General features: G+C 28.2%; 1 protein-coding gene across 6 annotated transcripts; it reads left to right on the top strand.

Annotated features, from left to right (window-relative positions):
• The first annotated feature begins 450 nt into the window (after positions 1-450).
• LOC145185811 (NAD kinase-like) lies at positions 451-13,182 on the top strand. 6 transcript variants are annotated; one of them, XM_090098277.1, is made up of 13 exons: positions 451-1,454; positions 1,595-1,690; positions 3,306-3,484; positions 3,689-3,796; positions 4,996-5,125; positions 8,832-8,940; positions 9,080-9,165; positions 9,366-9,468; positions 9,668-9,777; positions 9,862-9,958; positions 10,117-10,274; positions 12,316-12,404; positions 12,703-13,182. In XM_090098277.1, exons 2-13 carry the CDS (start codon positions 1,601-1,603, stop codon positions 12,848-12,850), a joined length of 1,407 nt encoding a protein of 468 aa, XP_089954403.1. In that variant the 5' UTR covers positions 451-1,454; positions 1,595-1,600; the 3' UTR covers positions 12,851-13,182. The 6 variants fall into 6 exon arrangements, 4 of the variants coding, with proteins under 4 accessions (XP_089954403.1, XP_089954404.1, XP_089954407.1 ...); XR_016455785.1 differs by having other exon boundaries at positions 460-1,454; positions 1,595-1,684; positions 9,849-9,958; XM_090098278.1 differs by having other exon boundaries at positions 460-1,454; positions 1,595-1,684.
• Positions 13,183-14,017: the final 835 nt, after the last annotated feature.

Raw genomic sequence — 14,017 nt, forward strand, 5'->3', positions numbered from 1 at the left:
TAAGTTCAAAGTTTTACTCAAAGACAAACGCAATTTTGAAAAAATTTTGAAATAATAGAGTGGATTGTTAATTTTGGCCATTATAATTTTTTTAGATTATGAGGTAAGTGTTAAAAAAAACCAGATAATTAGTGCATTGATTGATACTTTTATGAATATCTACATTTATTTTAAAGAAAATATGATATTCATCAATTTACACTTTTTATATTTGAAATGAGTCAAACAATCATTGATTTATTATCAATCAAAGTCAAATGATATCAAAAAAATCATGGTGGATTGTTATTAATGGCCAATACTGTATAGCTGGTACATAGAAATAAATTTTTACTTTTAAAGTGGTCATGTAAGTTAAAATTCCTATCAGCCAAAGAAAAATTTTATCAACGCATCATGAATTTTTGTTGTTTAATACGTAATTAATGACGTCAAAAATTATTGTAATACGTTCAAATTGTTCAAACTGATTCTTTAAATAGTTTATCATTTCGTCAAACGCAGAAAGAAATAAAAGTTTACGATTAATTTAAGTAACACAGCAATAGCAAATAGATTTAAAAAGAATTTTAAACACATTTTATGAATTGAAAATTATTACGACTTTTAGAAAGAAATATTTCTAATTTTAGGGTCCGAAGATTAAAGCACTTCAGTCAAAAAAACTAACTATTCAGGTGACAAAAGACAAAAACTAAGTTTGAAAAGGAAGGCATGCATGCTTCGAAGATTTACTTACGCATTTGATTTAAGTGTTTCAACATTGTGAGATACGAGCGCCGTCAAAAAATTTGAGGAGTTAATTAGCTATTAATTAGATTTTGTGAATATTATGTGAATCTCAAATGTTTATTTCTTTACATTTTGACATGTGCATCTCAACATGAATTTAGTCAACAATCATTAATAATTTAGTTTTAAAAATTAAGTATTCTAGTCTTCCCTTGTGGAATTAGCTATATATAATTCACACATAAAACACTGGTTTATAAAGCCCTGCAGACTTTTGTAATGTATTTGGCTGATTCCAAATACGTATCAATAACTGTACTGGTAAACGTGACCAATAACTGGTTTTAAATATTTTTAAAAAACTCATAAAACCTTTTTCACGAGGCATGCTATATTTTTTTAAATTTCCCGTTCAAATATTAAATGAGGTAGAAAAAGACAAGAAACTTTTAATTTTAAACTCCTTTCTATAAGATAATTACCTGTAATGATAAATAGATATTAGGATAAAATTAAATATTGAAGAAAAGCTAAAATGTAGTAGTGTAACTTTTAAATATTACAATAAAACAAAATAGCATGATTTTTAAAAGTTAACTATTACTTTACAACAAATCTTCAATGTGAAGTTGGAAAATATAATTATTTGGATGGCAGTTGGATGCATTATCAATTTCACTGGATTGTCTTTTAATGTGACAAGGATATAATTCCATCATTAAGTAAGTAAAAAATGCCTAATGAATCCTTTTGAATTTAAAAAATATGTTCATAAAAAGATTTAAAAAAAAAAAAAAAAAAAATGCTAGCTTGTTGTGACTTCTTAAAGTTAATTATAACATCTAATGTCCATTTTCTTTAGGGCAATATGGCATATGTGAAAGATGATTTAAGTAAAGAAATCTTTGTTTTTTGTCCAGAAGAAGAGAAGTCAAGTACATGTTTCAATAAAGTACCAGTAAATATTAAGTACATGTTTCAATAAAGTACTAGTAAAATATTAAAGATATTGAAAAGCTTTGGATTGGTTAAAATTCAATAATATTTTGAAACTTGATACAAATGTGGTTTATTTGCTTAAGTGCATTGTTGATTGTTATAAAAAATTACAAGCATTTCAATTAACTTGAAACTCTTTAGCTCCACTAACAGTATTTTGTGCTAGTAGTACATTACTAGTTGTTAAAATAATAACGAAAAAGAAAAGTGTTTAAACTGCTATTCACCAGGTTTTATTTTAATGATTAATATTCCTTAAAAAAGGCAATAAGATATTAATGAAAATTAAACTTATTTAAGAGATGATTAGTATTCATAAAAAAACCTTCTATAAGTTCTTTCTTTGAACTGAATAATTTTTCTTTTGAAAAGTTTTAATATAAGTTTTAGTGTTTTTTTGTACGCATTTTTATTTATAATACATTAATAAGCTTTCCGCCTTAAATGTGTTAAAGCAACATTATTTTATTTAATCAAACATTTGAAATATGATATGAAAGTGGCTAAAATATCTAATACAAAACCTTTTGATATACAAATCTGCTTTTTCTTTTCAAAGTTTTACTAAAATTTAGACTTCATACTGCTGATTTTAATTTGATAATTTTAATAATATTAAAGATAGAAGAAGTTTAAAGAAAATGAAGTTTTTACATGTATTATTTTTTAAAAAATTATATACTTTATAAAGTCTTTAACTTTACTTGATTTGTTAGTTTAAATTATGGACTAGCAGCTTTACTCTATAACAGTGTGTGTGTGTGTGTGTGTGTGTGTGTGTGTGTGTGTGTGTGTGTGTGTGTGTGTGTGTGTGTGTGTGTGTGTGTGTGTGTGTGTGTGTGTGTTCAGAACATCATATAAATGTAACATCATAAAATACATGAAGACAAAAAAAGTAGTAGTCACATTCAAATATACCAAGGCAAAGGTGAAAAATAGCAGTCACATTTTTAAATTTTTTAGTTTTCACCCACTTGTTTTGAATTAAGTTTTAAGTGAAAAAAAAAACTCTATTTTAAAAGAAACTTTTGAAAGAAAAGCTGTAAATAATGGAAAAAGCAATTATACTATAAAAATAGATTATCTTAAAACCACCAAATGTGACTGCCATTTTTTCCATGACTCAGCAGAGCATTCATTCTGAGGTCTTCACATATATATTAGATTGTTTGTTTGTTTGTTTGTTTGTTTGTTTGTTTGTTTGTTTGTTTGTTTGTTTGTTTGTGTATATGGTTCTATTAACACACACATACACTTACATACACTTTCATTTCTTTCAACATATATTTTTAAACAAAAAATGCATTTATATTAGTACATTACTTATGGTTTATGATATTTATGATTCTTATGATTTAAATGTAAAAAATGATAAATATATATAAATGGTTTCACTGCAAAAGTTATATCAGGTTTTTATTTATATTCACATATGCATTATTTATTATGTACATATGTTTTATTTATGTTATTCATTTATTCCAATACAGTATATTTAATTGGCTTTCATCAATAAATACCTCTGTGAGTTTTCAACTAAACTTTATTTAATTTGTTATGTTTTGAAATTTTAGGTGGCCACAATTTCAGTGAATCACATTCAAGATTTTGATAACAAAGAGATAAATATCAGTTCTACTTATTCATTGAATGGTCAAAAGCAACACAGTGAAACAGTTGTTAATGGTCATGCACTTACTGCTAGTACAGCTCTAAATCGAAGTAGTTCTCTGTATTCTCATTCTATAGAACTGTAAGATTCTATCTTTCTTTCTTTCTTTTTTTTTTTTTTTTTTTTTTTTTTCAATAGTTATGTTTTTTGAAGTTATATGATGAGTTTTAGTTGTATTAGTTCTATCCATGAAAAGTTATTGTCAGTTTCCTGAATGTTTCAAGTATAATGCTTAGCAAGTTATCTGTTTTATATAATTTCTTAAAATCCAATTTTTTTTTTAAGCATGAACTTCAAAAGAGATGTGTTTTTATTGGGTCCTCAACCCAACAATAATTTTGGACCCAGTGCTCTTTTGGCAGGTGTGCAATGCACTAAAGATATAAACAGCTTGTAAGTTCTGCAACTTTATGTTTGTTCCGTTATCCAGGAATATTGTGTAATAAAAGTTTCTTTTACTCCAAAATAGTTCTGGTCTAATAAAAAGTAGTTGTATTACAAACTGGTACCCTTATCTACTTTCAATCAATATTATGTACAATAAAATGGGCGTAATTTATTAATACAAGAGAACTAAACAAAATTTGTTAAAGTTGCCAAATTACTGAGCATTTTATTTAAAAAATAACTTGCTGCCAAATTAAAAAACAAAAAATATATTGCTATAGCTGCCAAATTGCAGAAAAAGTAATGTTTGGTCAAATTTGCATTATCAATGTTGTATATACTTTATTTTATACTCTGGAAATAAATTATAATGTAAAAATTAAAATAAATTTAACTAACTTTCAACTTTTAAAAATTCTGGACTCACCATATTACAATATTACTTTAGAAGATCCTTTAAGTAGCATGTTATAGATATAGTTTATACATACCCTTTAGAAAATGGACTTGAATATCCTTGATCATACACAGCAAGAACATTTTGTATCTAAAAGATAAATTTAGTTGCATGATAAACTAGTATAATATTTTTCAACATATTCAACAGTATCATGTTACATGATTATGCTTCTTACTATGCTAACTAAATTTCATGTGTAAAAACTCTGTAAAACCTCATGCAATCCTAAATTCTCTTAAAATTCAACAAAATTTAGCACCTATAAAATAAATTTTAACCTGTCCTCTGTCACAATAATGCCCTGTTAAGTTGTAGAAATCTAAATTTGTAGTTCTAAAACTGTAAAGTAATAAGTAAAAATCATCAGTAAAAACAATTTTCTTTTATACAATTACTTTATTAGGTTCTCTTGAATTAAATGTCTTTATTTCTTACAAAAGATATGCTGAACAAATTGAGTTTCTAATGTTTTATCTTAAATAGAAAAGATGGAATTAAGAGTTAAAAACGTTATGCAATTGCATTGAAACTTAACTTTAATGATAACTTTAAAAAATTGGGTTATAGAAAATTTTTCTGTGTTTCTACAATTGTTGAAAGAATAGTATCTATAATAATTAGCCTTTAATTTTTTTGTAATTTGTCTGACTAGAGAATGTCTGAAGGGTTGATCCAAATCAGGTCATTTTAAAAGAAGCATAATTTACATATAAAATAGGAATAAACTAATTTTTTTTCTCTTAAGTGGTGTGATTGATCCGTCATTGCAGTGTCTTGAATGGAAGACAAAACCTCAAAATGTTCTTCTTGTAAAAAAGATCTATGACAATGATGTAAGCAATGAGTGCAAAAAAGTAATTCAATGGTTGATTGAGGTAAAACTAAAAAAATAATTTTTTTTGGTTTCAGTAATTGTTCTTAAGTTATTTTTGCACATAAATTTGACTATTTTTTTACACCAACCCACCACCACTCCTCCTCTTTGTAACAGGTTGTAATATTTTTATTGACCCCCCCCCCCCCCCACCTTCCCCTATTAGTATGTCACAAATTTTTAACCTTCAAAATTTCCATATAAGATACATTTAACCCCCAAATTCAAATTTCCATTTAAGTACTTTATAAGCTGAATTTAATATATTAGTTGTACTTAAGTTGCATTATAGTGTATTAAAAAAAAATTAAGTATGCTTCTGTGTTAAATTGTTTCATACAATTTGATAATAACATCGTTTAAGTTTTAAAAAGATTTATTCATACAATTTATTCATCAATAATTTCATACAATTTGAAAATAACATCGTTTAAGCTTTAAAAAGATTTATCTATATCTCCATTGTGAAAAAATAATAAATAAATAGGTTTCAAAGAGAATGATAAAACTAAAAAAAGGAGTATTTATCATCAATCTACATATAAGTCCTAAATCAGCATTTCATTAAGCTTAGCTCTTTCTTTTATTCAGCATCTATCCTAAATGAGCTCGTATGAATCAGCATTGAAAGGTTGTCTTCAAGATCTTCATTATAAATGAATTGAACATCAGACAAATCTAATTCATATTCCTCAATCCAATCAATTTGCTTCCTATTTTCTTCAATCAAACTGATTACCATAAGCTCAGATTTACTATATGCTGCTAAAAAAAACTGGTCTTTGTCTGATTTGGTGCTGCAAAGGATTCAAAAGCAATCATAGCCAAACAACTAAATGCTTCTTTACCAACACATTAAATATAAAATACATGCAACGATTCTTGCTTAGTAATTTTGAAGAAGAGCTTGTACAGGCTCAAGAAATCATAGAGCAGGATCTTATACATCGCTGTCAAGTGTGAGAATATATCATCAAAATTCTTAGCTTGTCCTTCAAAAAGGCACAAGAGCTTGTAATTTTTGTGATCCGATGTGTCTGAAACTATAAGTCTTTCCTTCCAGCAGCTGTGAAAAAGGCATCAGTGGTGATAGAAAATGAGCAGTTGTTTTGGTGAAGAATGATACCCTGGACCATTTACAGCATCTCTGATTTTTGTATTTGATAAGTTGAAGAAAATACTGACTTTTTTGCACATGATGGAATACAAGACTTAGCTTTAGGGGACACAAATGAGGCAGGATTTGAGTGAAGGGGATGGGTGCTAATTATTAGGGAGTGCTCCTCAAAATTTCCTGAGAAAATTAAAAATTCCCAGTATCCCGAGAAATATGTCTGGGAACCCAGGGGAGACTTCAGTTTTCCTGTAAAATGTTTTGAAATTTTAACAAATCAGTCACTTGGATATTTTGGCTAATTTTTGAATTTTGATCAAATCTATATTACAACTACTTTAAATGGAGAATGTTAAAAAATCCCTTCAAATATTAAAACTTCTATGGTTTGGAGCAATTTTGACCTCAGAAAAAAGATGAATCAAAATGTAGATATTGTCTAAAACTATTATTATTTTAAGGCAGATGTGCAGTTGGATTGAAAAGTTAGAAAAAGTTCATAATATTATTTTGCAAAAAGAATGTAAAGATGAGCAACTGAATAAGTAATTTTGTATTCAAACAAGTTTGGATTCTATGATAGAGAAAATGTCATTAGATAAGAAGTTGGCTTGTTTTGCAGCTGCAGATGGATTTTCAATAAGAAGAGCAACAAAATCTCATCAAGCTTGTGAATTGCTTCAAGAAAAAGTAAATCTGAACAATTAGAAAAGTTTGTAAAAAAAAAAAAAAAAGAGAAACATTGAAATTCATTGCAATTGAACCTTACAAAAGGAATTTGTTTCAGGCTGCTCACAGAGATCTTATAATTTGGAAATGCTTTAAAATGCTCTTTTGAATATTGTTCTATCTAGTGTTGAGGCTGAACTTTATTTTTACAAAGTTTAGAATTGGTTTGACAGACTGTCATTTAGATCCAATAGTTTTCTTAAGAAGCTACTTTATGTTACAAAAATAATTTTAAATAGTTCAATTAAGATACAAGCAAATACTTTAACTGATTAAGTAATACCAATATCCAAAGAAATACAGAAAAGACATGGAAAGTTTTGAATATTATGTGTATTCTCTTTTTTAAAAATTTCCCCAGGATCCCAGGAATGGGATTCTAAATTTTTGAGATTTTGTTTCTCTTCTTTTGTTGCACCCCTTACCAAAAAATGTAATAAACCACAGAAAATATATTTTAAAATACTTTAAGCCCAGTCACTAAACATTTTTGTACATCTGATAGTTGCATCTCTCTTTTTTTTTTTATGAATTGCCAACCAATAAAGAACAATATCACAAATAGTTTTCAGTAAATCAGGTTGATCCTTTTTAATTCATGGGTGACCACTACATTGGATGGAGCGTTCTATTCAGAGCATTCAGTCTCTTTGCCATGAGAAATTACAGATGTTTTTTAAGTTGAAGAGTAGTTGTTAAATAAATAACCTTTGACTTTCATTGTTTTGTGAGAGAAAAAAATGTTTAAAGTTAAGCAGAGCATTTCAAAGATTTACAAAATTCTTTTTTTGTAATTTAAATTTCTATTTTAAATAATATAAAAGCTATTACTCATTCTTGCACTTAAACTAGATAATTTTTTTGGAATTTCTTTTTTTATTGTGCTTAGTTATTTTAATAAATTATTGCCTAATGCAGTTTTTTCTGATTTATTAATTACAAATAATTTGCAGGGAAACAAAGTCACAAATAGTGACCAAAGTCATCCCAGTTGATGGTAATAATTTGAGTTATTATAGTAATGGTTGTATCGACTATTTTAGTTCCATAGTTTTATATGATAGTTTATAAATCTAAAAACTGGTACATCACGAATTTAGAACCCATCCCTCCTTTCCTCCACCCCCTTCCTCCTGTTGTAAATCTTTAGAAAGATACAAAGCGCTCCCCCCCCCCCCCCCTCATCGAATGATGGAGTGTAAGGATGAGGCTTTATGAATAAAAAAAGGTTTCAGTAAAAATTCGTCACTTAACAGTTACTGTAATATACGCTCAATCCTTAGAGACAGCACAATGAAATGAACTTCTTGTAATATATATGAAATTTAAAAAATGTTTGTAGATGTAGTAATGTTGGTAGAAAATCTTTATCACCTGTTATAACAAGAATAGTGCTTCTAACTGATAGTTTAATCCAAGTAAACAATTTTTTGATTATTCAAAGTTGTTTGCTTTTTTTTTTCTGCAAATCCATTATCTTTTGCTTACAGCAGAATTTTTAAGATACAAAGGAAGTTCTTAAAGTAAAATTATTATGAGCACCAGATGTTTTCTTTTATAAAATTGAAACAAAGAAGATCATTACAGGTCTATCATAAGTGGGGGAGGGAGGGAGACTGTTTGGGTTTTTTTCCTGCTCCTTACACTAGGTGAGGGCTGTCCCTGGGCTCCAGAGGCCCACCAGAGTAAGTTGTTGGGCCTGGACCATTTTGACTTGTTTCACTGTGACTTGTTTCTTTTCAAGCTTAAATTCATTTTTACTCCCACTACTTATACTTAAACTTCAAAGTAAAAATATGAACTGATATCAATTTTATTTGCTTATATATTATTTGCTTAATATTTTGCCTATTTTCACATATAGGAAAAAGGAATGACAGTTATTGTGGAAGTACGGGATTTGGGTGAAGACAATTTTTTATTTGATGATGAATTTGCATCTAAGTATTTGGATAAGTTGCTTCCACTTGTAGGTAATTGACTTTCTGACAAATAGAGTAAAATTTATATTAAAAAAACTTTAAATTTTAGTATTTTTTTTTTAGTTTTATAGTCTTTGATTTTATATTATTTTGATTTTTGTAATATTAACTTTTACTAAATTGAATGCAGACAAAGATGGAAATCGACAATCAGTTGACTTAGTCATATGCATGGGAGGAGATGGTACGCTGTTGCATGTATCATCTTTATTTCAAGTAATATAAAAAATTAATATTACTGTTTAATAGCTTTTGGGTAGATTGAACATTAAACAGAATTCTTCCTGCAAAATAAATTGAAAACTTGAGATATCTGTTTTAGAGATAAATTGATCATGATCCATGATAACATCTAAGATTTAATCTTATGTGATATAATAACATTTGTAGGTTAGTTTTCTTTACTTTTAATTTAGAGTTGCTGTCCACCAGTCATATCTTTTCATTTGGGATCTATGGGTTTTTTGGCTCCATTTGCTATTGATAACTTTCAAGCAGATGTAAATAATGTGCTAGCAGGTATTTTTCCAATTAAAAATTTTCAAATAAACAAATTGCATACTGATTGTATATTTAAGATACCATCTGCATACAATTTTATATAAAATTGCCTTATGCTAATTAAATTATTTTATTTTTAATATATTAAATTTGTATTATTCTAGAATTTTAGAATTTTTTTTTTTTTAAATAAGTCATGTATTAGGTTTACTTATAGCTAATGTTGGTCTTCAATTAAGAAGTCGCTTGAAATGTCAGGTTAGAAAGCAAGTCTTAAAACATTCTCGGGGGAGCGTCGAAGAAAGTGAAATTGATTTTGAATATTTGGTAAGAGACATTTTATTTAATGTCTTTTATTTGTTATTTTACTGAAGAGAATCTTTATACTTTTTAAACAGTGCATACTTCCAGGTCATGAACGAAGTAGTTATTGAACGTGGTTCATCATCAGTGACAAATGTGGAAATATACTGCAATGGAAGGTTTATTACAGTATTGTTGGGGGATGGTAAAACATAGTTTATTACTTTAAGTATCACTTAACAAATGGTGCTAAAAATTCTAGTTTAAAATTGGCTTTAAAAAAATTAACTTTCAAAAAAATGCTACACTTTAATTTTACTTGGCAGCGTTTCTTTTTTTATAAGGTCTCTATTTATTTAAAAGGTCTTATTATTTCTACTCCAACTGGAAGTACTGCATACTCTGCTGCAGCTGGAGCTTCGATGGTTCATCCTAGTGTTCCTGGTATTATATTGACTCCAATCTGCCCTCATTCGCTTTCTTTTCGTCCTATTGTTCTTCCAGCTGGTGTAGAATTGAAGGTACTAAATTACTTTTGGAAATGATCCCTTATGAAATGTTAGTGCTATTAAAATCATTACTATTGAAAAACTTCCTGCATCTGTTGTACTAGAAATTCTTTTAAAGTTATTTTACAGTAAGAAAAAAAAAAATGGCACAAACTTTTTTTTTTGAAAAAATTTGTATAAAATGATTAAAAAATGGTAGTTGATTTTTGTTTTTAAGGAAAGAAACTATGAATTATTTGAAAATAGCATTATATTGAAACATCCTATTTAAAAATTGTCAAATATAAGTTCATATGACATGTAAAAATCAACTGTACCTATGTTGATCAAATATTTTCTTGCAAAAAAAATAATGGCACAAATAAGAAAAATTCCAAAATTAGACAAAAAATTTAGTATTTAGACAAAAAATTTAGTATATCAATATTTAGTAGGGCCACCCTTTGCCAGAATAACTGCTTGCAGATGCTGAGGCATCAGTTCCACAACAGATTTGGTTTCTCTTGGAGTGATTTTCTCCCATGCTTCAACTATTGCTGCTTTTAGATAATTTTGTCTTCTGTAAGCTTGATCTCCAATATTCCGTTCTAGAATGTACCACAAATGCTCAATCGGATTAAGGTCGGGGGACTGGGCAAGCCATTCCATCATATTAATATTATTTTTTTGAAAAAATTCCTTTGTTGCTATGGCAGTATGCTTTGAGTCATTGTCCTGTTGAAAGATAAAGTTGTTTCCAAATCTAAGTTTACGAGCAGAGGGTTTCAAATTTTGCTTTAAAATGTCTATATACAAACTGGCGTTCATAGTTGATTCAATGAAAGTCAATTTGCCAGCTCCTCGCCAAGTCATTGATGTTTCACCATGACATTTCCACCACAATGTTTTACTGTTCCTCTCATGCAACTCAATTTGTATGCCTCACCTTGCTTTTGCCAGACTTTTTGCTGTCCATCCGAAGAGATCAGGTTAAATTTGGATTCATCACTCCAAATTACTTTCTTCCAGTACTCGATAGTCTTGTCTGCATACGTTTTTGCAAATAATAATCTTTGTTTCATGTCTTAGAGTCAAAAAGGGTTTTTTGCGACATACTCTACCATGAAATCCTTGCTCTCTAATTCTATTTCAAATAGTTTGAGCTAAAATCATGATTTTGTGGTCGTTTATAAGTTTGTCTGCAATCTTTTGAGCAACTTCAAATCTGTTTTTCTTCACTTGTAAAGTAATATTTCTATCAATAGCAGCAGATGCTTTTCTTTTACGGCCTCTTTCTGATATATCAGTTGTAGTCCCATTCAAATTATGCTTCTTTATAATGTTGCCGACAGTTTGAAAAGGGATTCCAGTCTGTTTATTAACTCCTCTGTAGGTCTTGCCACTATTTACCAAATCCACAACTAAGTTTCTTTGAGAAATCGTCCAATGTCGTTTTACAATGTGCATGTTGCTATAAAATTATTTTATTCAATTAATCAAAACTTTTGTGTTACGAATATATTTTATGTTACATATGTAAATATAATTTTAGACTTAAACTTACCAAAATTTTTTTGTTTTTCCCACAAAAATTCCAAAAAATACTAAATAAAGTTTTTGTGCCATTTATTTTTTTACTTCCAATATAACACCTGTGTGCTTTTAATGTTTTTAAAAACAATAATCCTTTGGTAAAATTATGCACAAATACATATAAAAATCTTCATAATAGTAGTACTCTTTGATGTACATTTACATTTTTTACAGTTTAAAAAAAACATCAGAAAACGGATAAGTTAAAAAAAAAAACTTAAAAATGCTTGTGCCATTTATTTTTTTTGCCTACTGTATAAGATATTGCAGATTTGATCTGAGATCAAAACACCGTTTCAAGCAGTTTTTAAATCTTATGTCATAAAAGTGTTTTTAGAGTTTTTTTGAAGAAGCAGATTTTTATCTAATAATTTGTTAAAAAAAGCAAAAAGGTTTACAATAGGTTTTTTTTTTTTTTTTTCAATTTCAAATGTTAACTTGAGTTTTTTTATTGTTACTTACATTATCCATTTTTCTGTAGATTCTGGTAACAAAAGGGAGTCGTAGCACAAATCAACCGCGCTGTTCATTTGATGGACGTTATCCCCGTTTTCTGAGTAAAACCTACTTGTAAGTTTTTTAATTATCTTTCTGTTGATTTATGTTTTGATAAAATTACTTCTAGTATGTTCATATTAACACGAAATGATACAAAAAGCATCTTCTAAGTTGATGCAACTGCCTCCTCTTTTTGCTTACCCCCGCAAAAATATCAAAGAGAATTTTATCGAAAAGAAAATAAGTTTAAAATAGCACAGTAATGGATAAGTAATTAATATAATGCAAATTATGAGGATGCTGTATTATTGTGTTAACAGTTGAGATTTAATGTGTTAGTCTCGTGTATGCAAAAATTGTTTTTATACAGTCTTCGCGTAACAACCTCAGTGTATCCAGTACCATGTATAAGTCATCAAGATCATTTAGCCGATTGGTTTGAAAGTCTTGCTGCGTGCTTGCACTGGAATAAAAGAGAAACCAAGCGAGCGCACTCATCAAAAAATCTTGAAAAATAATAACGTTACTTTTTTTTTCATATAACCTACAGTTTTTTTGAAGTCATGACGATATTTATTTATGATATTTATTATTTTTAGAAACTTGAACTTTGCTTTTAAATAATGACTTATTTTTATAATTTTTCTTATTTTTTCTACATTATAAATGAAGTTGCATTTAAAAAAATCTGCTTTCTGAGGCTTTCTTTTTTTTTTAGTTTTTTCATAGAATACTTAGTACTATTTATTTGATAACTAAATATATTTAGTTCTCTTAGGTTACTTTGGTGGCTTTACTTATTGTATTTGTTACTCAGTAGATTATTTAAAAGGAGATCTATTTTTACTGAGGAACAGTCGTTATATTTTCATCGCGTTATTTTCAAAATTGAAAATATAGAACTATTATGGGAGTAAAAAAAAGAAAACAGAAAAAAGTCAGAATAGAAAGTTGCGAGGGTTGAAACACTTCGGAATAGAGATACCGAAATTCATATACATTTGCAACAAATTTCTGTTTAAAATAATTCGCATTTTCCTTTATTAAAATAATGCACAATTTCCTTTGTCTGTTACTAATTAGCCAGTGAGAATATTTCTAGAATGCTCTTTTTTTAAACATATATTGTTATTTTTGAGAATACAGTCATGAATAGTATTTCTATGGAAGACAGAATTTTCATCATCATCATATGCTATTATGAAAGTAGGGCCGAAAGTGCTTCAGTAGCATTTTCAACAAAAGTTCAAACAAGTATGTGGTTTAATAAAAGACCCATTCACTACATACAGCATAAAAGATTAGTTGATAAATTTGAAGAAACAGGCATTGTTCTCACTAGCAGAAGTCAGGTCGCCCATCTTTAGAAGAAGAACGAACATCAGTTGTGATGGAATCACTGTATCGTATTGCTTTGGAGACAGGTTGCTGCTTCGCTTAACAAATTGCAGATGATACTAAAATCCCTAAAACACCCATTCATCATATCCTCCTCAAAAAGATTCAAATGTCTCCTTACAAGTTCACCATGCTACAGGAATTGAAAACAACAGAATTACTACTTCAACTCCATTTTGCTAATTGACTACTTCAAAACAAGGAACTTTTGGACTTTGTATTGTAGGTTAATGAATGTCACTTCTATATCAATGGCAAAATAAATACAAAGAATTGCGTTACATGTT

Source organism: Hydra viridissima, unplaced genomic scaffold (assembly GCF_058129835.1).
Source record: "Hydra viridissima isolate aposymbiotic clone 2 unplaced genomic scaffold, HvirCarnegie_v1 scaffold_9, whole genome shotgun sequence".
Classification (NCBI taxonomy): Eukaryota; Metazoa; Cnidaria; class Hydrozoa; order Anthoathecata; family Hydridae; genus Hydra; species Hydra viridissima.

Bases quoted from the DNA above. Each gene is read 5' to 3' on its own strand.
- LOC145185811 (XM_090098277.1), top strand. From the start codon at position 1,601: ATGGCATATGTGAAAGATGATTTAAGTAAAGAAATCTTTGTTTTTTGT. The intron at 9,166-9,365 runs GTAATATAAAAA...CTTTTAATTTAG, and splicing joins ATGTATCATCTTTATTTCAA to AGTTGCTGTCCACCAGTCAT. The intron at 10,275-12,315 runs GTACTAAATTAC...ATTTTTCTGTAG, and splicing joins CAGCTGGTGTAGAATTGAAG to ATTCTGGTAACAAAAGGGAG.